The sequence below is a fragment of the Mauremys reevesii genome, linkage group 20 (assembly GCF_016161935.1).
Source record: "Mauremys reevesii isolate NIE-2019 linkage group 20, ASM1616193v1, whole genome shotgun sequence".
NCBI lineage: Eukaryota > Metazoa > Chordata > Testudines > Geoemydidae > Mauremys > Mauremys reevesii.
In genome coordinates this window covers 9,190,947-9,214,758 of record NC_052642.1, presented here as the reverse complement: position 1 = coordinate 9,214,758, position 23,812 = coordinate 9,190,947, and the positions used below count along the sequence as shown (strand labels likewise).

At 46.2% G+C, this 23,812-nt stretch overlaps 1 protein-coding gene across 8 annotated transcripts in view; it reads right to left on the bottom strand.

The window, feature by feature from the left end:
- The window catches only part of GTF2IRD1 (GTF2I repeat domain containing 1), a 168,854-nt gene that overhangs the window by 100,904 nt on the left and 44,138 nt on the right, over window positions 1-23,812 (bottom strand). For 3 of the 8 annotated variants that reach the window (XM_039507603.1, XM_039507610.1, XM_039507604.1), the window contains exons 1-2: window positions 11,344-11,382; window positions 2,596-2,724 (exon numbers count right to left, since the gene is read on the bottom strand). In XM_039507603.1, coding sequence (XP_039363537.1) covers window positions 2,596-2,724; window positions 11,344-11,367 — 153 coding nt within the window. In that variant the 5' untranslated portion in view covers window positions 11,368-11,382. Of the gene's footprint in view, window positions 1-2,595; window positions 2,725-10,742; window positions 10,874-11,343; window positions 11,383-23,264; window positions 23,364-23,812 lie in introns of those variants that run through there. The other 5 variants (XM_039507606.1, XM_039507608.1, XM_039507607.1 and 2 more) reach the window with 3 other exon arrangements.

The window sequence follows — 23,812 nt, the reverse complement described above, 5'->3', positions numbered from 1 at the left end:
CCTGTCTCTACTGGATTTCGAAGCGACTCGAATGGAGGGGCTTCCACCACTTCCTTCAGAAGGCCATTCATTATAAATTTAAAACTCACAACCCAGGCCACAAGAGATTTCAAATGGCACGTGAGATTGCAAGGCAGTTGCCATGCACCAGTGGAACAGATACATGTCCATGACCCTTTGAACTGCACAAACTGTAGGTGTGCATGGGGGACACATCTGCTGCTTTTCTGACTATTTAGTGCCAGTTATGGCCCACGTCTGCTCCTTCACACTGTCTCCTCGAGTGAGCCCACACTCTTGAAGAAATCTTTGATTATTACAATCAAGCCTAAACCCAATGTGAGAAGCTAAGAGGCCCCACCACTGGGAAGAGAGACCCTCCTCATCTTGAGATTAAGGACCAAATTCAGAGGGAAGTTTAAGGGGATAAAACACAATCCAGTGAAGTACTCACTGAACGCAAAGGAGTTTCCACTAGGGATTTTGCTTTTGGTCTTGGGATCCTTACATCTGACACTGACAATGGCTAGGCAGATGGCGAGACAAGATCTCCTGTTTATAGTACAATAACTTGATTGCTTTACCATTGCCTCATCCTACTCCTTCCCTCCCCACCCTGCATCTTGTCATAATCCAGACTGTAAACTTATAGGGGCCAGGGACAGTCTTTTTACTGCGCATCTGTACAGCACCTAGCACCACGGCTTTGATCTTTGACTGGCATCCATAGACATTAAAGCAATACAAATAATGCATGGGTTACCCATTCTTCCTTCCTCCTCAGCATTTACACAAATTTAGACTCCCTGAGACTCTCACCCACTTAAACCTCCTTTCACACCATCTCTGAATTCGGCCCAAGGCTAGGGAATTTTTTAGACAGGAGAATTGACATGCTAAGTGGCGGGAAGACATGGATGTAGCAGGAAAAGCAACTAGAAGGAAGCTAAAGCCCAGTGTAATTAACACCTTCTTCCAGCTCCTCAGCATGTAACTATGCGAGGTTAGATACTCTGAGACCCAACATGAGTCTTGTACGCTTAGTCACACAGACACTTATCAACGTGCAACATAGATTCCCTTCTTCATCACCTCTGGACCTGGTTCTCAAAAAGTGTATGGATCCCAAGTAATGGGAAAGAATTCCTTTTGGGGGAGACATGAGGAGGGTAGGATAATGATTTACCATCAGTAAACTAGAAAAAGCTTAGTTGGAAAACAAATCTCTTCCATGAAAACAGCAAGAGGTACATTAGTTTAGTTGATTGAATGAGCTAAACAACAGTCAAGGAAAAAAAAATATAAAATGCAATAATGAGTGGGATGGATATGTATGAACAAAGAATTCAAATAATAATTAACTCCAAGTTCTTTTTTAAATTTTTATATGAAACATACATAGAATTGCACTCAAAAGCCTACGTTAAAAACAACATTAAGATTCCAAAGCCAAGCATTCAAAAAAGTTAGGAAATGCAAGAATTAAGGTTACTTGTGCAATGCTTGCACATGTGATCATGTAAAGAAAGACGATAGCCTAATGCATATGCACAAGGAGGTATAGTTTTTTGTGTAATAGATATAAATAGCTACGCTCTTCAAAAATGACTAGTGATTTTGAGTGCCTTTGTTTTCAGGTACCTATTTCTTAATGGGGCCTTCAGGTGGATGTTTAGCATTTTCCGGAGGGAAACACACACACACACACACACACTTATATAAAAATTAACTATAGTTGGATTTAGATGAGAGGGATATTTAATTCATCACATTTTACTGTGTGTGTGGGTAAACACACACACACACTTTTCAGTTAAAAATAAGATTAGCTCTGGTCCAAGAAACTTATCCAGAGTTATCTTGTTTATGTAAGCAAGACTGACTTGTGCAAGATTTCTCCCGAGAGTTTTACGTCAACAGACATGAAAGTTATTTTCTTTGTTCTTGGAGATCAAAGCCATTGTTATCATTCCCTTGTTGCATAAAAGCTCACAACAACAGTGGTAAAACATCAAGAAAAATAAATTCAGTTGGTACCAACATAAATATTAATAGCAAAACAATACACATCGCGAGATTAACTGGAGCCGACTTTCTGGCCCCTCTGATTGTCAGGATGGGCATGTGATTTTCATTTCACAGCTCAAACAGCTCGATGGGCTTTACTGCAGCAGAGTACAATTTGATGAACTCAATATCCTTCCCATCTAAATCCAGCTCTTATTCAACCCAATTAACCTAATGTAAAATGAGCTGCTGGGTGGCAGAATGGTCTCGCGAAGCTTTCACATCCGGAGCCTCTCCTGTGATTTCAGGGGCTGTCAAACCCTCTCAGGTTGCTGCAACATCATTGTTAATCATCACTTGAAACGAATATGCCCCATTTGTTTAGCTAAAGTATTGGGTTTCATATTTGATCCCTGTGGCCCCTTTGGAGATGACTCTAATGTGCATCAGCTGATTTCAGAACCTATCCTTCAATGTTACCCTGAACCGTGAACAGTTCCTTATGGGTGTGTAGCCACTATACACACAGAGCCCCCCCCTCACCCACCCACCCCCAAAAAAATCACCTTTGCAAGCAGCCTCACTCACCATTGAATCTAAGGCAGAAACTAAACTGGTGACGATTTCATTTTTCTGATGAAAAACTGTATTCCATTGGTCAGGTCTGGAGTTATTGGGGGACCCATTGGAGGGCTTCCCTGTCAGTGCCATATTCACCTGAAACAATAAAAAACAAGACAAATGTATACCTTACCCACTACTTTTGCAGACGCAGTTGCACCAACTTGGCTGACATCAAGGTTGACCCAGGGATCTCCAGAGCTAAGAGTATGAGTGACTAAAGAGCCAGGATCAGCAGAGGAGCACTGTCACACACTCACCTCCTCAGTGGATGGGGCACAGAGGGGGACATGTAACACATATTGGTCAGCAGGGCTGGATTAACTCTCCTGTGGGTCCAGGACTATTCGATTTTGTGGAGCCCCTGTATACAAGTCTATTTCCTGGGAGGGAGTCTGGTGCAGGTCAGGGCTGGGGCAGGTGTGCAGGAGGGGGTGCAGGGTCTGGGAGGGAGTTTGGGTGCAGGAGGGGGATTCTGATCTGGGGCAGCAGGTTGGGGTGTGGGAGGGGGTGCAGGGTCTGGGAGGGAGTTTGGGTGCAGGAGGGGGATTCTGATCTGGGGCAGGGGTGCGAGGTGCAGGCTCCACCGGGAGGCGCTTACCACAGGCGGCTCCTGGCTGGCGGCGCAGCAGGGCTCAGTCAGGCTGCCTGCATGCCATGGCCCCACGACATTCCTGGAAGCGAATGGCTACTAGCACGTCTCTGCAGCCCCTGGGGGGTGGGGTGGGGGAGTTTCCATTGAATGATCACAATGGTCCCTTCTGGCTTTATAATCTGTGAATTGGGCTGCGTGCTGAATAGACCCATAGCAAGAGAATCGCTGGCCTGAAGAGTTTACAGTCTAAACTGACGAGACAGGCAAACAGAGTAGAAAGGAACACAGAGAAGGGAAGGGACTTGCCCAAGGTCATCCAGCAGGTCAGTATCAGGCCTAGGAGTAGAACTCAGGTCTTCCGAGTCCCAGTCAAGTCCAGTGCACCCTCCACTGGGCCATTCTGGCTTGCAGCGAGGCAGCAGGAAATTAGCAAAGCTGGGTGCTCGTTTTCAGTGTAAACCTCATTACCTGAAATCCCTGAATATTACAGTGCTGTGCTCAACAGCTTTTTTACTATTATTAAAGGGACACAAGGAATCTCTGTGCACATGACAGAAAGCACAAGTGGGGACAGCAAATACTGCACTGCCTGAGTCAAGAACACATGAGAACTAGTTATCTAGGGGGGCAGAGAAAAAGCAGATGATTAGCATTTGCGATCCAGAAGCCTGACTTCGATTGAGAAATGCTGATCACCTCCAGTGGAAAGCATTAGCAAGCAGTTCTGTTATTGTGGGATGCAGACTGTCAGATGAAACTGAATGAGTCAGTTAAACCAAGCAAAACTGGGTCACCTCACTCCTCGCCGAGGTACAATGTGTCAGGCAATCAAATCTGTACTCCTCACAAGTTCATTCATCTGCTAAAAACCCGCTTGGTGTCTTATTTTCCTGCATGCCAGGCTTACTGTACTGTCCTATATTTTATTCTACTGCACATGGTGAGAACCGGCTCCAGCCACCACGGCATGTAAGCATGAAAAGAGAAGCAATTAGAAAACTCAACCAGTGGGGCAAAATGCCCATATGCAAATTATTTTACTTCTATCAGAGACAGAAAACCAAAATCACCACAGAACTTTGCAACCACAATCCAACCCTGACCCCACATGGTGCACCCTCTAGGCACACAGCATTACCAAGCTCAGTTCCTGAGAAAACCTCCCATCACTTGCTGCATTGTCTGCTCAATGCAGCATCACAAGGCCAGGTTGTCTGCTTCATCAAGTTCACCCTTGCTGCAGTGGAACACGATGGATATCAGGAAGCCAGATTACAGCTCCTGGATTCTCTGCTCAGCCCACAGTGGAGGTTAGAGAAACCTAGGGGCTGCTCTAACATTTGCCTGCTGGCAAGTCTCCCCCCTGAGCATAGTCAGGGGACATTATGCTCCGGGCACTCCTCTCTCTCTCTCTCTCTCTCTCTCCACTTTCTGCACCTGGGCTTTGGGTGCATCGCTAGCTACACCAGCTCTGTATCTACCAGGGGCTCCACCACTCAGTGGGAGCCCCATATAGGAAAATGCAGCAACTCTCAGCTCTCTTTTGCATGGCTTGGGTGCATAAAACGAGGGGAAGGTGCAGAGGATTTGCTGCAGAACATCTATCTTCTTGCCTGCCTCACATATACAACACGTAACAGAACCCATGATCGAGGCTTGGATCCATTTAACCAAACATTCCTCGATAAACATGTACCGTGCTATGAAGCTGCATGATGGAAACAGATGAAAGAGAAAGAGGGACAGATCTTCTCGCTAGACTTTGCTTTTAGACATCGCAATTCTTGCATCGATTTAAGGAACAAACAGTTGCCTCCCACATATCCTTCTAACTACGTGACTCACCATTACCATACTGAATTATAGAACTAAGAGAACCCTTCTGTGAATCATTAGGTTAATACACAGCTCTGAAAACCTCATCGGGGGAGGAAGGGAAAGAGAGGGTGGAATAAACATATAATGGCAAATATAACCATGAAGCAATCTGAATTTTAGCACCAAGAGGAAAGCATTAGGCTTTCCACTGGGAGCTATCTTCCTGTAGGGACTGGGCTGCCATTTGGTTTCTCTTTCCTACTGTTGTCTTCATCATGTGATAAGCTTTTCCTGAGGAGGGTCCTAGCAGCATTTGCTCCCAAAGAAAGGAGGCTCTTAGAGAGAGAGAGAGAGAGAGAGAGACTTTGCAGTGAAATAATTACACACTGCCAGGGCCAATTTCAATATACAACAAGGTTCTTTCATTATTAGAGAGGGGATAAAGGGAATTACAACCATGCTCCGAAGTACAGCTGGAACATGCAAAAAGAAAGGGAATTTTTTTATTTTTTTAAGTGCCACCTTAAAAAAGAGAGTCACCACCTTAAAACAGGGCTTTATTGTGACAATATTTGATTAGAATAGAATTCCATTCAATTTGCTTTCTCCAGGAAAGCTCCATGACAGCATGAGCAAAATGCAAAGCAGGTGTAAACTCTGAGGGGTGTAAGACCAGAACTCTCCACCCACCCCAGTGGGAAGAGGAACACTCACCAGTGGAGTCACAGGCTTGACTTTTCAGCAGCAGTGCAGGCTGGTTCTTTCGGTTCCATTAGCTAACGTGATGGCACAGAGATTGGGGGTTTATTACTTGAGGGTCCAGATTTTTCAAAAGAGGTCAGCTTCTATTTAGGCCCCATAGTAAGTGGCTGGATTTCCAGCACGCTTGATGCTTAGAACTTCTGACAACCTGCCCGTCAATGAGCTGAGCACTCCGGAAAATCTGGCCCTGCCTTTATCTGGGTCTCTAAAATGGAAGCGAAATTTGTGGTAAAATTCAGCACGGACTATGGTAGGCTGAGCTCTTGACAGTCTGTCTCGAGCTGCGAAGAGGGGCTAAGACAAATTAAAGTCCTTTCTTTATCAGATTCATCATCAGTGTCCCCCTTCCAGTCAGGCAGAGGTAGCTTACGAAGCAGAAACAAAATCCTGCTCCATAAATGATACCTAGCAAGCGATAATAATGCTCTGTAGTCCTGTACAGCCTTCTGACTCACTGCTTTGCCAATATTCATCAGCTTGGCCTCAACACCACTGGGTGGGATGAATGCATTACCACTGTATTTCCATTTAACACATGCAGAAGTGCAGTAACCTGCCCAAGAATTCAGTGGTAGAGCGGAGTCCAGAACTCTGAATTCCTGTCTGTCACACACTAACTGCTAGATGCCGCCTCCTACACAGAAACTCTGGTTATATCCATGTGATGTTATTCAAATAAAGCCACAGACAAATGTAACATCCACTTCATCTTGGTAAACTTCAGCAAAACCAGAGAAAGAAGCAACCAGACATCTAATTTTAACCTCCCTCTTTCAACCTAAGCAGATGTGAGTTGCAGTGAGGTTTTGCTACAGAAAGAGAAGGGGTTTTTAAGTTACTTTAAAGCCCCTCTGTAATGCAGACGCTCCCCAGGTTACACAAACCCGACTTACGCAAATCCGGACGTACATTTTCTTTATTCCAAACTTTAGATTAAAATCCATATGAAGTTATATCAGTTGTGAACCCAAGAGTCACTTGATCCAAATCCACATGGCTGTAGAGTGCTGATCCGACAGCATGGCCTCTCGCCACCACGGGGGCTGGAACAATTTGTAAAGTGGGGGTGCTGAGAGCCATTGAACCGAAGTGTAAACCCTGTAAGTACTGGAAACCAGAGGGTGCAGCAGCACCCACCACACCCCTAGCTCCAGCACCTATGCGCTCCACCCTACCAATCATCTCTCATTTGTTATCCATATGTCAGCACTCATCTCCAGATCACCCACTTGTTAACATTCTCAAACAAGACCTTCATGCTTTCTCCCATGCTGCCCTGCATGATTGGGAGGAGCTCCCTGACAGCATCCCCAAAGCCACCTCATTATCCTGCTTGGAAACGTGCCGTGATGCCTACAAAAGCATGCCAGCAGTTGGGCCAATGGTGTGCAGAGACCGCTGCCTATCACGCTGACCAATATTGTGTCACTGTTTCCTTGTACTCCCCCATCTATCTGTACCCATCCGTTGTCTCTCGTCAGATCTAGACTGGAAGCTCTTTGGGACAGGGACTGGCTTTTTGTTCTGTGTTTGTACAGCACCTAGCACAGTGCGGTTCTGGTCTATGACTAGAGCTTCTAGGCACCATGAGGATACAAACAAACAAGTTCATGGAGGCAATAAGCACAGTATTACCGAGAGATGCAACACTCTCCATATAGTCCGTATGGCCATGACTACACAAGCAAATCAGATGTGTTCTGCAATCAAAGCTCCCACTTGGGTTACCACACAACCAACTCAATCCATCCAAAAGTTGTTAAACTGCGTCTGCATAGGAGTCAAATGAAAATACACGTCTATTTTTACCCACATAGGCAAAACCTGTAGACAGACACACCTGGCTCTGCTTTAAAAAAAAAAAAAAAAAAACAACTACCCCCATCACCACAAACAAGCTAAAAAGTGGAGAACTCGCCCTCCTCTAGAAGCAGTAGAAATAAAAATGAAGTACTTCTCCACTACCAGCATTTAGTATATTGGGCCTGATTCTCCTCTCCCTTACACAGGTATCAATCAGTAGTGACTTCGCTGGAGTCACTAGAGCAACACCAGTGTAGAACTGGAGATAAGAAGCAGGTCAACCACTTGCACCGCAATTTCTCAGGAAGGTCTCCGATACGTACAGGACAGGTGGCTTCACTGGTTTGGGGAACAAAAGATCACTCCTGAGCTTCCACCCCACCCCACAACCAAACCAAATTTTTTTTTTTAATAATAGGAGATATACCAATCTCCTAGAACTGGAAGGGACCTTGAAAGGTCATTGAGTCCAGCCCCCTGCCTTCACTAGCAGGACCAAGTACTGATTTTTGCCCCAGATCCCTAAGGCCTGGTCTACACTGGGGGGGGGGTCGAACTAAGGTACGCAACTTCAGCTACGCGAATAGCGTAGCTGAAGTCGAACTACCTTAGTTCGACCCCCGCCCCCGTTCGCAGTGGTGGAGTTCCAGAGTCAACAGGAGCGCGTTCGGAGTTTGATATATCGCGTCTAGATGAGACGCGATATATCGAACTCCGAGAATTCGATTGCTACCCACCGATCTGGCAGGTAGTGAAGACGTACCCTAAGTGGCCCCCTCAAGGACTGAACTCACAACCCTGGGTTTAGCAGGCCAACGCTCAAACCACTGAGCTATCCCTCCCCCACATTGGGGTTTGGAAAAGTTTAGTTAATTCTTTTCATTAGTCTCCTATTTGGTATGTGGCTAAAACACTTCTGGGATAATAGATAGGCCTATAGTCAGAAGAGCTGAAATACCATGCACACACGCCCACAGACAGACAGTCCTTGGGTCATTCTGGCCCAACCAAAAGCAGGAGGTACCAGAAGTCACAAGAGAGGCCTGCTCTTCTAGCCTATATACGTAAGCCCAAGAGCTGATATCGTTGGGCGTTTTTCAGAAACAAAAACTTCCCAAGCTTCTACGGTTGGCCCACCACTAGTTTAAAGTTCAAGAACATCCAAGCTGGGAAAACCATGAAGATGCTGCTTCACCTCTGTGTGTCATGACAGTTTCCAGATCTTTTGCACCCCAATGTTAGAGAGAGAAAAGGAACAGTGAACCTTCAATAGACTGGTAAAAAGGTGCAGATGGCAGAGCTGGGGACAGGAAGGAAGAAAAGGAAAGTAACAGTAGGAAAAGAAGGAGAGCAGGCGTCATGGAGGGGCCTGGGCAGCGGACGGATTTGGAGCTCTGAGCCATGTATGAATACAAAACTGAAACCACATTTTGAATTGCTGGGTAATAATACTGTTTTGGGCTTCGGGCAACGTGTAACAACAAATCATGACAGCAAAATCCCAGACAGAGTTTCAGCTCTGCAGCTCACATTTATCCACTCCTTACTCGAGATGCAGTTCCCACTAGAAGCTCTAAGAGGGAGAAGGGAGACTGAAGCAGTAACACAAAAATCAGGAGAGAACAAACTGGAGCAGTTTCCTCCTGTCACCAAGCCCCCAGGATGAAGTCACAACCATAAATCTATATTCCCCCCACAGTACTGCTGGATTGCCTGGTTTTACATGTTCCTACATCTCACATCCTCCTCAACTCCCGTTCAGCCCCGTGTGTGTTACTGAACCCACATGGTCCCAGCACACGGTTTTCAAAATTAAGTGCAGCTCTAGGGGAAACAGTACAAAAACCTTCAGCGCTGACAGTGGCTGGGATATGCTGTAATTGCAGCTAGGCTGCCATGCCTCCTCTCATTCTCTCAATGGCCCAGCCGTTTAACATTTCAAAGCCATGTACTCTCCCCAAAAGCCATTAGAAAAGCAGCATCGGGAACCTTTTCTTTTTTAAGCCTCGTCTTTTCATCCTGGCCCCTTGTTACCTTTTCAATTCTGAATAAAAAAAAAAAAAAACTCCTGGTGATTATAAGCCTATTATGAGCTCCCTTCTATTATTACACTGTAAATGTGGTGCTACTGAAACCAGTGTTCTGGGGGTCAGCATTTGGAGCTATTACAGGAAGAAGGCAGGATTTGCCTAGAGACCTCCTCTGTCATGTGAGTGTGTTTCATTCACTCTTAAAATGCCACTAATGACCTGTAAGTAAGTCATCTGACCTCTATTCTCTGCTGATGTAAACTGGCCCAGCATCATGGAAGTCAATAGAATTGGGCCAATTTATACCAGCAGAAAATTTGGCCCCATACATAAAAATTGCATCGTCTCTTATTGTATTTCAGCATCTATGCCATACTCTGTGCTCCTTTATCCATCTGCCTTTAGCCACTTGCTGTCTCTTGACTTGCACTTAGATTGGATGCTCTTTGGGGCAGGTCTCCCCTTTTTGCTCTATGTTCGTACAGCACCTAGTGCACTGGGGTCCTGGGCCATGACTGGGAATCCCAGGTGCCAACATGATACAAATAAAGAATACCTGATTCACAATTTACAGAAAGAGCAGACAAAATAGGTCATAAGGTGCTTTTTTAAAAGCAGAGCAATATATAACAACCCTCTTTTCTCCCAGCACTCGTCTGTCTTGTCTATTTATGCTGTAAGCTCTGCCGGGCAAAGTACAGTGGCAAGTGATCTCAGCTGGGGTCTTTAGGTGCCACTGTAATACAAAACACACCAATTTAGATGAAGTTTTTCAAAAGCGCTCAGCAGCTGGCCTCACTGCTCCTCCTGGAGTCAATGGTAAAACACCTGTCGTGGCAGAGTTAGGCCGAAGTCCCACCCTCGCAGCACACAAACTTTTGGCCCCGTCTCAGCCAGTGTCCGTTTTTGCCAAACACAAGTGATTTCCTTTCCTCCCGGCTGGAAAGCTGTAGCTCAAACAGGAGGACTAGCCTGTCAAGAGGATACAACACATGCTGATTTATGAAAACGCTACTTAAATGCATCAATAGATCAACTACAATTGACACTAAACACCGCTCCTCCGCTCCGCCCCTTGCCCTGCCTCCGTTCGCTGGAATATTTACCGCATGCATCTGCGCTGCTTTCAACCTCAGCTCTCCCTTGTCCTCCGCTCCATCTTTCTGTGCTTCTTTCCCCTTCTCCTCCCACGCTTCTGCCTATGCAAAAGGATCTGCATCCAGTGCTTCTGAAGTATTTGTTCTCCAGCCTGACTTGCTGGAAACTGTAGAGCTCTTTGCTGTAAACCTTCCCCTTTTCCCTCGAGGCACACCTCCCCAGCACAGAGCCAGGAGCCGACGCAGCCCCTCAAAGCCCTGATCGTCTCCTTCCAATCTCTACCAGCCAGGCCCTGGACTGAGTCCTGCTGCATCCGGAGCCAGCTGCTGGCCACAGCAATCGCTAGACGATACCAAGCGCAGCACCGTGCATTTCGATAGTGTCTTTCATGCCAGAGTCTCCAAGTGCTTTGCAAACAACTGAACCTCTCAATAGTACCATGGCCATATCGCATGAGGGTAAAGTGAGGCTCACACGCAAAGCAAGGTGTTCTGTCTTCCCAGTGTCCATACCAGTCCCAGCCGACCCCCTCACTGGTCCAAATGGAGTCAACCCCCATCCCTCCTAAACAAAGATAAAGGTCAGAGAACTTGTCTTCAGTTCACTCACCCAGCAAGACTCTGAGGCCGGCATATCTGTGAACAGCCTCCTCTCCGCTGGCCCTTCCCCACTGGTAAAGAACCACTGCAGAGAGTGCTGAACACCGGCTGTGGAGGAAGTGTGTGGTCAATTACGGCCCTTCCACCTCTTTCAGAAGGGGCAAGAGACGCTTCCGGGCTTTAATTTTGCAAATAAAAGGGTGGCAAATTAGACATTAATGATTCTGAGCCATTCAAACCAGATTGTAAATCATGTGGCTGAAGCTGCAAGCAGATAAAGGGGGGGGCCGAGAATTTCTAATGAAGCAAGATTAGAAAACCAGCTGAGCCTCGGCGTGCCCGCCTGAGGAATAAGAATGAAGCTAGCTGTACTTAACTCGATTTGCTACCCAGACAATAACTGCAGAAGGCAGGAACTCGGGGGCAGCCAAGAGCAGAAACCTGACTGTTTCCCTGCAGGCCCTGGGACCAATCTCACTCTGAAAGAGAACCGAAAAGACAGAGCGAAAAAAAGGAGACTTGTTTGGAGTGCTGGGATGGGGGTGAGTAAAGGAAGAGCCTTTCATTGCTAGAATGGTGTTTCAGATACCCCCTGAGAGAGGACCCACGAGAAAGGTGTGGTAGCGGCTTCAGACTGGCCCTTAGTGGGCAGCAATCCACATTATCCTGTCTCCCCGTGCTCCTCTCCTCAGTCACTGACCACGTCTGAGCCAGCGGGAAGACTAAGAGGTGCCTTTCACCATGGAACGTGGCTGCGCGGCGGGACTGGCAGCACGGGAGTTTTGGAGAGCGCGAGAAAGCCCTTACAAAGCCTGCTGACCAGCGCCAGGCCCTTCCAACGAAGTGCAAGGAAAAAGGAGGCTGGCAGGCAGTGACGGAATCGCTCCCGACTCCTCCGCTAGGAAGAGCTGTAGGGCAGATTCGAGTCATGCTAGGGTCCTTTCCCACCAATGATGGTAGGGCAGGCACTGGCCACTCCCGAGCTCTTGGGCCACCACCAGCGAGAGGGCCACTCCACCAACTCTATGCTGCCTCTCCAGGCACACCAGGGGTAGGAGTGCAACAGGGGGTGGAAGGATGCTCTAGCCAGGGCACCCTTACACCTAGGCAACACCGTTCCCCCGCCTGGCCCATAGGTGGCATGAAAGCAAGGGTGCAAGTTAGCCTGGGCCAGGGGCTGCACTGGCTTCTCATAGCCTTAAAACAGAGTGTCTCCTTCCTGTTCTCGCACTGGCACAGAGATGAATTTGGCCCTTTGTGCCTGTGAGGGGCTGGGTGTGATTCTCAGGTGCTGAAACAAGAGGGCACCAGACCAGCCTTCATCTCATGCCCTGAAGAGAGCTCTGGCCCAGTTCTGCAGCCAGCTCTTTGCATTTCAAATCCATCCAGAGTCTGAATAAGAGAGAGCACGTGCAAGCCGGTGAGAAGGTGCCCGCTATAGGGGAGGCAACTATCTCCAAAAGGAGAGGGCCAGTTAGAAGAAGTTTGGGGACAGAGAGGATCAGAGAGCAGACGCCAACACAAGATTCCAAGGAAGGGGCTGCAGTTTACGAAAGGAGCCATCCACAGTGTAAGTAAGGGCCAGGAAAGGGAGGATAAAAACTGAAGTCCAGGTTCTACTCTCATTTACACTAGTATAAATGCAAAAGTGAACTCACTGCAGTCAAGGCGTGGGTTCTGGATTTGCAAGCAGGTAGCCATAAGCAGAATCTGGCACTGGAGGTCAGGTTACTGACACCTGCGAGTCCTCTGGTAATTAAGTGCAAATTCATACTGCGTGGTGGTGGAGGATTACTCTGTCACCGAAGATCCCACCTAAGCAGGAAGGATGCCCGCGTACTCAGCCATGCAGAGGCTGGCTGTTACTTGTGCATGAAATAAGTTAATGAGGGTGGAAGCAATTCTTTATTAGATAAAAGATAATGACTGCATTTCATGAATTACATCTGCATTCTGTTGCAGAGACCTCCATGCCAGCTCTTCCCATAAGTGGATTGTTAATGCACACACAATATCTCTACCACGCTCTGCAAAGAGCCATACAGGAAATCTTTCCCCTTCTCCAAGGCTGTTTGCCAGTACTGCAGTCACAGTAAAATAAAAGCCCCCAGGCTGGGATTCTTTGTCTGAAGCTAGCTGGAGCAATGGCGAATCCATTCCACCCAGAAGCAGCAACTTGACTAGCTGAGATCAGGTCCACCATGGCACAAGCGGCTGCTGTACAGCTCAGAGGGGAGCATTCGATCTTTTTAATTCCCTCTCTACATAACTCTTAACGATCACTTTATTCTTCAGTGCTGATGGGCTGATCTCGCTGGGTGGTGATATGCTGCTATACCCTGCCTCTCTCTTGGGAATCAACTCGCACTATTCCCCGCTACTCAAGAGGGCTACAGTTAAATATAAGGGTACCCTTTCTCTCCAGAGCCAGATGTTTGTTCTGGTTGCCTGGAAAAGAAAGCATTAAACACTGTGCCTTGGAATCGCTTTCTCTTGTAGCAAAGGATTTTCTTTGGGTTTCACAAGAACAGCTGCGCTCAGCTTGAAATTGGACCAGAATGTTGATGACCCCATTTGAAAGGTTACAAAGGATTTCCTGGCAGAGAGAGAGAAGAAATGCCTGCGAACAGGATGGCAGAGGGATGGTGCCTTTCTGGCACAAGGCAGAAGGGCAAAGAGCTTCCTCCCTTGTTTTGGAAGGCAGAGCTCTCATCATGGCTGCTCCAGCAGCTCTACTGTGCTGTGCCAACCCTGACCCAGAAAAATCCTCTTAAAACCATCTGACATTTCTTAACAGCGCTGAGTGCCCAGCGTAAGCCGATGGCTGAGTTTTCTTTTTCCCCAGGATGCTCTGGGAAAAGAGCTTATTAGCTCAATGACTTTGTAAAATAAAACAGGAATTTAAAAAAAAAAAAAATCTCCTTGGTGATGTCTCTGCTGCGGAGCTGCAGAGGATCTCAGTGACCCAGGCTAGCAAAGCACCTTGGCAGTCTTTTGGTTCAGGATTCCCCATTGTCACTCTGGGACCACAGGTTACCAGTGATCTTAACGAAGTCTGTCATTTCCCAGAACGTGTCCGCACAGGGCACCTAACTGCAAGGTCAAACCATTTTCATGCGGGCAGGCAGCATTAAGGATGAAAACTGAAAATGATTCATTTCCATCTCTGGGAAAATCAGCTCTGCTGCGCACCCCTGTCTTTAACAGGGTTTGCAGAGGTACCAGCAGACAATATCCCACCTCCATCTATCTTGTGCCCCCGTGAATTAAGGGGGAACATTGTATACAAGCCACAATGCCATTAAAGACACAGCCTTTGGGCGCCTGGCCACTTGGGCAAAGTTCAGATGCACCTGTTCTGGTTAATAAGAACATAAGAACATAAGAAAGGCCGTGATCAAGGTCACCAAAGGTCCATCCCAGTATCTGTCTCTGTCTGGCACAGTGGCCAATGCCAGGTGCCCCTGAGGGAGAACAGGCAATGATCAAATGATCTCTCTCCTGCCATCCATGGACACCATTCTTACCCATCCTGGCTAATATTCATTTTATGATAGCCACCATGAATTTATCCAGTCCCCTTTAAACATTGTTATAGTCCTAGCCTTCAACCTCTCCAGGTGTAAGGAGTTTCCAGTTGACTGTGCGCTGCGTGAAGAAGAAGAACCTTTATTTTTTTTAACCCTGCTGCCTATAAATTTTTTTTTTGGTGACCCTTTCCTAGTTTATATATATAAAATATAACTAAATTAATCCACGACCTCTATCATGTCCCCCTTAGTCTCTTTTTTTCCACTGAAGAGTCTCCCTAGCCTCTTTCTTCTTTCCTCATATGACCTTCTCTCCCTAATCAATCATTTTAGTTTTTTTCTTTTCTTTTAGTTTTAGCTAGTCTTTTTTTTTTTTTTTTGAGGAGACATCACATCACAGTACAGTGTGGTGAGTACCATGGATTTATATATATATATAATATATATAATATATTCTCTCTCTTATTCTCTATCCTTTAATGATTCCTAACATCCTGTTTGCTTTTTTGACCGCTCTGCACACACGTGGACATCTTCAGAGAGAGATCTATCCAACTCCAGATCTTTTTTTTTTGACTTGTGTAGCTAAAAGCCCCCCCCATCATGTTATGTATGTATTTTATTTTTATTTTTTCCAATGTTGCATTACTTATTTATATTCCACATTTTTTTTTTTTTTTGCCATTTTGTTGCTGAGATCTTTTTTCTTTTGAGATTCTTTCTGCTTTCTTTCAATCTGCTTGTCTTAACTATCTCTCATCATTTAGTATCATCTGCCTGCTTTTTTTTCCTTTACATTTCATTTATGAATAAATTGAATATTGAATATAGGAGGACTGACCCTGGGGACCCACACCACCACTCCTCTCCATTTCTGAGAATTATAATTTAATTCCTTTGTTTTACCCTCTTTAACCTTTCTTCCTCCTCATCCTAACCCCTTTCCTTTCCTTTTATCCCTATCCCATGACAGCTTTGACAGCTTAATGGTTTTGGAGGGTTTTCTGAGGGAAAGGTAAAATCTAAGTACACTATCCCCCCCCCATCCCCACCGTGTTGTGTGTGTTGACCCCTTCAAAGAACTCTAATAGATTAGTAAGACACGATTTCCCTTTACAGAAACCATGTTGACTATTGCTCAAGAGTTTATGTTTTTCTATGTGTCTGACAATTTTATTCTTTACTATTGATGAAAAAAAAAATCCAGACTGTACCTCAAGTTAGATAATAGATCAATAATGATGCTACTACTTTACAGCAAGACAGTGGCAGAACTAGATATTGAGCCCAAATGCTTTGCCTCTCAGTCCTTGGCCGTATTCACTGCACCATGTGCCTCCTCTGTTTCAAAATAGTAAGAAAGCTCAAGACGGTCTAGTTTTCCAGAGGATTTACAACCCTGGTCATAACAGGCTGTGCACTGATCCTACACCACTGAAGTTAATGGGAGTTTTGCCACTGACTTAAATGGGAACAAGACCAAGTCTCCAAAAGTTCGAAATAAGGGACTTGTCTACACAGCAGGGCAAAGCACACCAGACGGCTGTGATATGCAAAGCATGCTCACGTGCTGTGGTCTAACTGCCCTTTATGAACCTTGCTGGTGCACTCTAACATAAAACTAGGTGCCTTTTAGAGCGCACTAGCAAGGTCTAGGCGGGGCAGTTAGGGCGCAACACGTTAGTGCGCCTTACAAATCACATCCCTCTGGTGTGCTCTACCACCCCATGTAGATAAGTCTCCAATTTGGGAATGGACTTGTTCCAAGGGATTTAAGCACCTCTTCAAAGTTAAACGCATGCTTAATTGTTTTCTTGAATCAGGGCCTTATTTTGTTACCTTCTTTCTCACACAGATTGCACAGAACCCCCGCCAGGTGGTGAGGATGAGGAGGAGGATTTATTTGTATTGCTTTAGCTCCCAGGAGGCCCAGTCATGGACCAGGACCCCATGGTGCTAGGTGCTGTACAAACACAAAACAAGATGGTTGTTGGACCATATAGCTTCCACTCTCAGTATAGGTCGAAAGACAAAAGGGGGATCCAGACAAGCAAATGCAGAGAGGAGCACAAGAAAACAATGACACAACCTTGGCAGCATGACGGGCAGTGGACTCAGCAGCCAAACCATGGTTATTCTGGCTCTACGAGAGATACGTACCAAAAGCAAATCCCCTTCACCTGACCACCTAATGGGACATGGGGGTATAACTTTGACTCAAGTAATGCAACCAGACTTCCAATACTGAAGAAAAATGTTCTATTTCCGTAAAGCTTTTAATCATGAATGGTCACGTATAGCGCTGGCAGCAGATTTAGAAAGAAAAATAAAAACTTTCTGGCAGGCGATAGGCTTATTCAAATCAAATTAAGACTTACAGCTTGAAGTTGTTTGTCTAATCAAAGGGAAACTAATCTGTAGAAAAACTGGGGTAAACCATTCTTACACTAGTTAGGGCTGGCTCCAAGGAGAAACAGCATTTGCAAGGCAGGAATTTATAACCAAACACCCCAAGGCCATTTAATTCCGCCCCCTTTCCCCAGGTGTTGCCAAGCCTGCTGCACCTGCAAGAATAGGACGCATGTTTGCCATAAAAACAAAATTAAACCACACTGATTAACCAGTTACCTCCCCCAGGCCTGTTCTGCAGTGAAAAACACGCTCCCCGGCATCCCTAGGACTTCCCAGCCCCACCCTCTGTTTGCATTTCTGTTGGATTCAGCACACTCCATACATCTCAGTTACACAAGCATCCTGGTTTTCACAGGTGCTGCGCCCGTGCTGCTCCTACAGAGGTTGTTCTTTACTATTTCCATTGTGGAAGCAGCTAGGAGACCTGCCTGGGGATCGGGGCACACCGGGCTAGGCTCTGCATGCACATATTAGAGAGAGAGTCGGGCGCAGCTCTGCAGAGCTATTTCAGATCCTAACGTCCATTCATTTAGGAGTCTCAATCAGTCTGAAAGGCTGGGCCTAGGCTCTCTGAAGGAGGGACAAGTCAATGGGGGTATCCATGGGTGTATCCATCCCACGCATTAGGCTGTAGGTGGCCTAGTCTGTACATTGTTTCCGGATGACAGCAGCTATATAAAAACCACTCATTGTAAACCCAAGGCAACAAACTGGTCCTTCATCCTACACCCTTCCTTCATGTCTGCCCCCTGCGCTGTGAAAATTCCAGCAGCCCTAGAAAACAAGTGTCCCCATCCATAGAAATGGTCTAATGCTGTATCCCCCTGAACAGAAACAGTCTAGTGCTGCTTTATGGGTTGTGCTTCAGCCATTCTGAATGATCTGCCTCTGCTGTTATGCAAACACAACCACCTCCTAGAAAACCCCTTTGGGTCCATTTAGAATTATTTGCATCTCTCCTGAGTCCTGCTTATGAGCTGAGAGGAGTTCCCCAAATCCCTGGTGGCCTCCACCTACGGATGTAGTTGTATACAGTTCATCACCAGCTGCTCTGCCCCGGAAACTTGATAAGCAGGAACAGGCACACACAAAGTTTAAAAATTTTATTAAGATGATGTTTAAAAAAAAAAAAAAAGAAGACGTGAATGGTACAGAGTTTAAAAGGTAGACGTTTCTGGTTATCAGGGAATAACGTACAGATTATCAAGGGGTGCGAAGTTCAGTTTAAGATCGAATGGCATAAGGAATACATAATCTGCAATATCCCCAATTGGGGGCAAAAGGCTAACGGGTCAAAGTACAGACACTGAGATATGAGGATATATTGTTCATATGACGGCTATGTTCAGGTGTGGAGTATAATGAGTGGTACTGTACTACTCTCTTAAAACTCCCCTCCCTTGCAGACAGCTTTTCCCTCCCAGATCAGCAGCAGCTGAGGATTTGCAAGTGTTTGAAAGCACAAACAGCTAAGAACAGAGTTTTCCAGAAAGGTTCTGTGGCATCCACACTCTGGCCAAAAATATTTTCCTAGATCTCTCGTCAACTATGATTTTTTTTTTGCCTTGTGACTTCTAGGCAATAAATGAAGCTTGCCATAATGATCCACTACCAGCATAGGGATGGTGATGGGACCATCACTCCACAGACCTCACAGCACTGAAATGGGTTGGAGCTTGGGTATTTCTTCCATATTCCTGGCAGGTCTTGTCTTGCCAGGTGAGAGATTCTGGCCAGCAGTGGCCTAAACCACAGGAAGTCACTTCCTCCAGCTTTTGCATAAAACTCATCAGTTAGTCACAAAAAGCAGCCATGTACAAAGAAGCCCAGTCCTTCCTGGGATGCAATTCAGACTCTCTCCCTGTTACTTTGATCCACACTATTACTCTTTTATTCCCCATCTTCTAGACGGTAGCAGCTGGCACTGCATAGATACCAAGTGAGTAGTATATTATCATGGCACCATAACTCACCACAGCTGTGACAAGAGGTTTGTGCATTCTCACGCCAAGGGATGCTGAGAGGTGGATCTGACCCCAGCACAGACTAGGGCAGCCTAACAGCTACCCTACTTTCACACTGCTGCCATGGCCCCATAAGCCTCTGTAGGGGCATAAGAACACCCTGGCCACGCCTTTTCCCATCCCCACCCCTCACCCTAAAACATCCCCTGTGCTGGAGGCTCCTGCAAGGGTGATGTGGAGCTGGCTCTGCTCCTGGCATAGAGGCCTCCTCCCACCCACTTAGATGGGTCAAAGCGGGTAACAGAGCAACAATGAATCTGTCCCTCCATTGTTAAGGCTGCAGCTTACAACTGTACAGCACCTTTAGTGAAGCAGTGGAAAGTGTCGCGCTTAGATTGGGGGAGGAGCCATCTCTTTGCTCTGCGTTTGTACAGCACCTAGCACAACAGGGCCTGGTCCCTGACTGAGACGCCTCGGTGCTACTGCAAACAATGAATAGCAGCAGTTTGGCTTTCCATTCTTAGCCTGAGAGTGGCCACTCCACTCCCATATCCCAACTTTCCAAGGTGGGGGGGTCTTCTCTGCCTTACGTTGGTCAAGTGTTAATGTAGCAAGAGCAGATTTTCTCTGTTCCCCCTTTTAAAAAAAAGGAAGTTTGAGGTTGATCAGACAAGGCATTTTGGAAATACAGGACTTTGAAAATGTGGTAATTTTATTTTGGAAAAAAAGTCCCAGTCCCCACCCCCAAAGCAATCCCTCAGAAATGACTTGGGCTAGAAGTCTATGGCTGGTTGCATTCCTGCATCCAGGGGCGGCTCTAGGATTTCCGCCGCCCCAAGCAGGCGGCACGCCGCGGGGGGCGCTCTGCCGGTCGCCGGTCCCGCGGCTGCGGTGGACCTCTTGCAGACATACCTGCGGAGGGTCCACTGGTCCCGCGGCTCCGATGGACCTCCCGCAGGCATGCCTGCGGATGCTCCACCGGAGCTGCGGGACCAGCGGCCCCGCCGCAGGCACGTCTGCGGGAAGTCCACCGGCGCCGCGGGACCAGCGGACCTTCCGCAGGCATGCCTGCAGGAGGTCCGCCGGAGCCACCTGCTGCCCTCCCGCGGGATGCCGCCCCAAGCGCGCGCTTGGCGCGCTGGGGTCTGGAGCCGGCCCTGCCTGCATCCTAAACCAGATCCAGTGAATTCTGTCAGAGTGCTTTTCTGAAGGCAAGGTACACATGTTAGGAGCCCATCCCTTACAGATGTTTCGACCTATAACAGACAGTCTTTTGTCACCTGACTTGACCAAGTCTGGCAAGGATTATAAACTTAGCTCATGGCCTGGTGGCGCTTCAAAGCTACACTAGTGAACTGTTGTGGTCACAGAGAATGAAAACCATCCCAAGCAGAGAGCCAACATAAGAGCTAGGCACCAATTAGTCACCACTTACATCCTATATTGAGGGCCTTGTGCTGGTTAATTTCACTCAGAGTTTGTAAAGTCCAAACTTCTCCAGATTATTAAAGTTACAAATTCTGCCAGATGTTTTGAATAGTGCTAAGTCTGGCATTTCATTGAACAGTATGCATCATCTTTACACCATGGGTATAATTATAGCACACTAGCGTTGCTTGCAGAAATAACCATCTATGTGTTTTCACACACACAGTCAATATTTTAAATCATTTAGAACCAACAACAGAAAACAACGAAAATTCACCAAAACTTCCTTGAAGATACAGTTAGGACTGTAAACAGATACCCATTAAATTACAACAAAGTTAGAAGAACTCTGGAGTTATATAAACAAATATCTGAAAAGCAAGAAATTCAAAGTCAAACAACCTGAACTGTTAGCCAGCTATAATGCCAAACTTCTTTCCCTGTAAAGCCAAACACCACACTGCCAAACAGTGATCCCTTGTTGCTATCTCCAACATGGGCCTCAGTTCCCATCTGTCAAATGGGGAGAATAGCCCTGCCCTACCACAGAGGGGTGTTGCAATAATAAAGCCAGTAATGATTTCAAGGCACTCAGATACTGCGATGATGGGGGCCATGTTGGTACCTAAGATACACACCCTCCAAAACATATAAAGATATTCATGTACACCACGCGTCTATAAGGTCCAGATCTCACTTACGTACCACAGGAGAAGGAAGGTGTAGGCAGGGATCTGAAACCTTTGTGAAAGGGTGAATTTGCAGTTCACTTTTTTTTTTTTGCGCTGTCACTAAAATTTTAATAATGCCGTTTTTAATTTAATTGATATCTATTTGCCAATTCAACTGCATCTTAAAATTTTTTGCCAGGAGAATGTTAACTGCTTTAAGGATCTTCTCTAATGCTAATACAAAGCAGACCCCTTTGAAATATTTCTACAGGAAGTAAACTGGTCCCTCATGCTCATTAGCCTATGAAAGCTCCGGAGAGACAGCTCAGGTGAGAGTCCAGACTGAATCAGAACAAGACCACATGTTCTAACTCCGTCTTAAAAATCATGCTCAAGTTGCTGGTTAATCAAAGAGGGGGAAAAAATCAATTTCAACCAAGCTTTAAAAAATGGTCTATTCTCTATTTAGTGACAATGGAAATCTTATTACAAAGGCTTCCTTTGAACTCTGAAGTACAGCAAGGCAGCAGTTCAAGGCCAAATCCTGGGCCCGCTGGAGTCAGTAGCAAAACTCCTATCCATTTCAACGAGACCAGAAACTGGCCCTCACCGCATAGCTGTTGAGAGCTGTGAGAACAGTAACATGCAGTTGCCACCATTTTGAACAGTCACCACATCACCATCACAAAATGGCACACGTTTATGGCTAGCATGCAATTAACTCTCGTACCAGCGTATAATATAGATGTATGCTGAGCTCTGTGTACATATACTTACACAAATTCACATCATGCAGCAATCAAATTACCTTTCAGAACAACCTCAGAGTCAGAGTGGGAACAGATATGCAGTGCATGTGGGTACTTGACATTCTCGATTTCATTTTTTGTTTGTTTGTCCTCTTTTCCATAGTCACTGCATTGTTCACAAATTAACTGGCTGACACGCCAAGGTTTCAGTTACTACACAGCCCACTAATTACAACCCTTTAGATTTACAAAGCTTTAGGCACAACCATCTATCTACTCAGGTTCCTACACTGTACCCATCACTGTGGTCTCTGAGTGGCACATTCGACAATTCATGCGAGTGTACTGAATTCAGTGAGACTGCTCACACACTAGAAAGTTAGACGTGCTTAGGTAGCTTGCTGGACTGGGGTCTTCGTGACAGGACACTTACAAAAAGCAGCATTACAGGGGAGCTTGGGAACTTGATTCATATAGCTGTCAGTGCATCACAGCTGCACTTTCAAGTTCAAATCCCACAATGCTCAGAGGCGTCCCTTGGTTCAGCAGCAGGCAATGCATGCCAGAGCACCTCTGACCCAGCCCAGCCCTCCTCAGGGAAAGTGTGATTTGACCAGAGCAGCCATCAAGCTGGAAGAGACCTTGAGTTGGGCTTAACAAAAGTAAAGGGTTTGTGACAGGAAGGAGGGAGAGGCTGTGTGATAGGATTGGACTGGGAGGAGGGAAGGTAAAAGGACGAGCAGCGAACAGAGGAGAGAGGAAAAGACAATGGACAAGAATGACTTATAATGTGGTACCTGTGCAGGTATATAGTGAGAGGCAGTCCCTGCCCCAAAGAGCTTGCAATCTGAACAGGCAAGACAGAGTACGGCAGGAGGGCAAACAGAGGCAGCATAGAGAAGTGAAGCGACTAAGCGAGTCAGCTCCACAGCCAGGGGTCCCGGATCCCAGTCCTTTGCTGTACAGCGCAGAAGCGTGGGGATGCATTCAAGACGTGGAATCTTCTGAAGTTTAACTAACCAGGACTCTAAACCTTAAGAGCCTGATTTGCAGTTAAGGAGAGCTGTGGGTGCTCAGCACTTCTGAAAAGCAGACTCTAAGCCGATTACTCTCTCTCTGGAGAGCTGAGTTGCTTGAAATTTTCCAAATATCAATTTTACTGTGAAAAATTACTCACTTTTTTCCACCAGCTCTAATATATTCTCAGGCAGGATGAACTCTTGAACGGGTAACTTTCTGGTACTACATTTTAAACGAGTCTCTTCCTGTAAACAACTGTAGTCTTGCCAATAATAATAAAATAATAATCACAAGTTAGGCCACATAAAATATTGAGATTGCCTTAGAAATTATGGGATTTTAAAAATATAATAAACACTGGGCTCTTTCTATTTGCCTCTGGTTTCTGAGCCTTTAAGAGGCACTCGAGTCACATTTTTAAGCTTTTCTTCCCAATGAGGGCTAGAAACTTTTTAAAAAAATGAAAGCTGAGATTCTCACCTAATCACATGCCTCCAGGAGCTGGGACTTTAAGCAACGCACCAAATATCATTCGAATTGGGAACACTGCAGCTGTGCTTTTAAGTGGCACCTGTTATATGAAATATATTGGGCTTCACTTAACAGATTTATTTACTTCTTACCAGTTTCCCCACTACATTCTAACCCTCCTTTAGTGCAACAGGAAGCTGGCTGCCTTCAGCCATAAAGGAAGCCTTGGGTCAT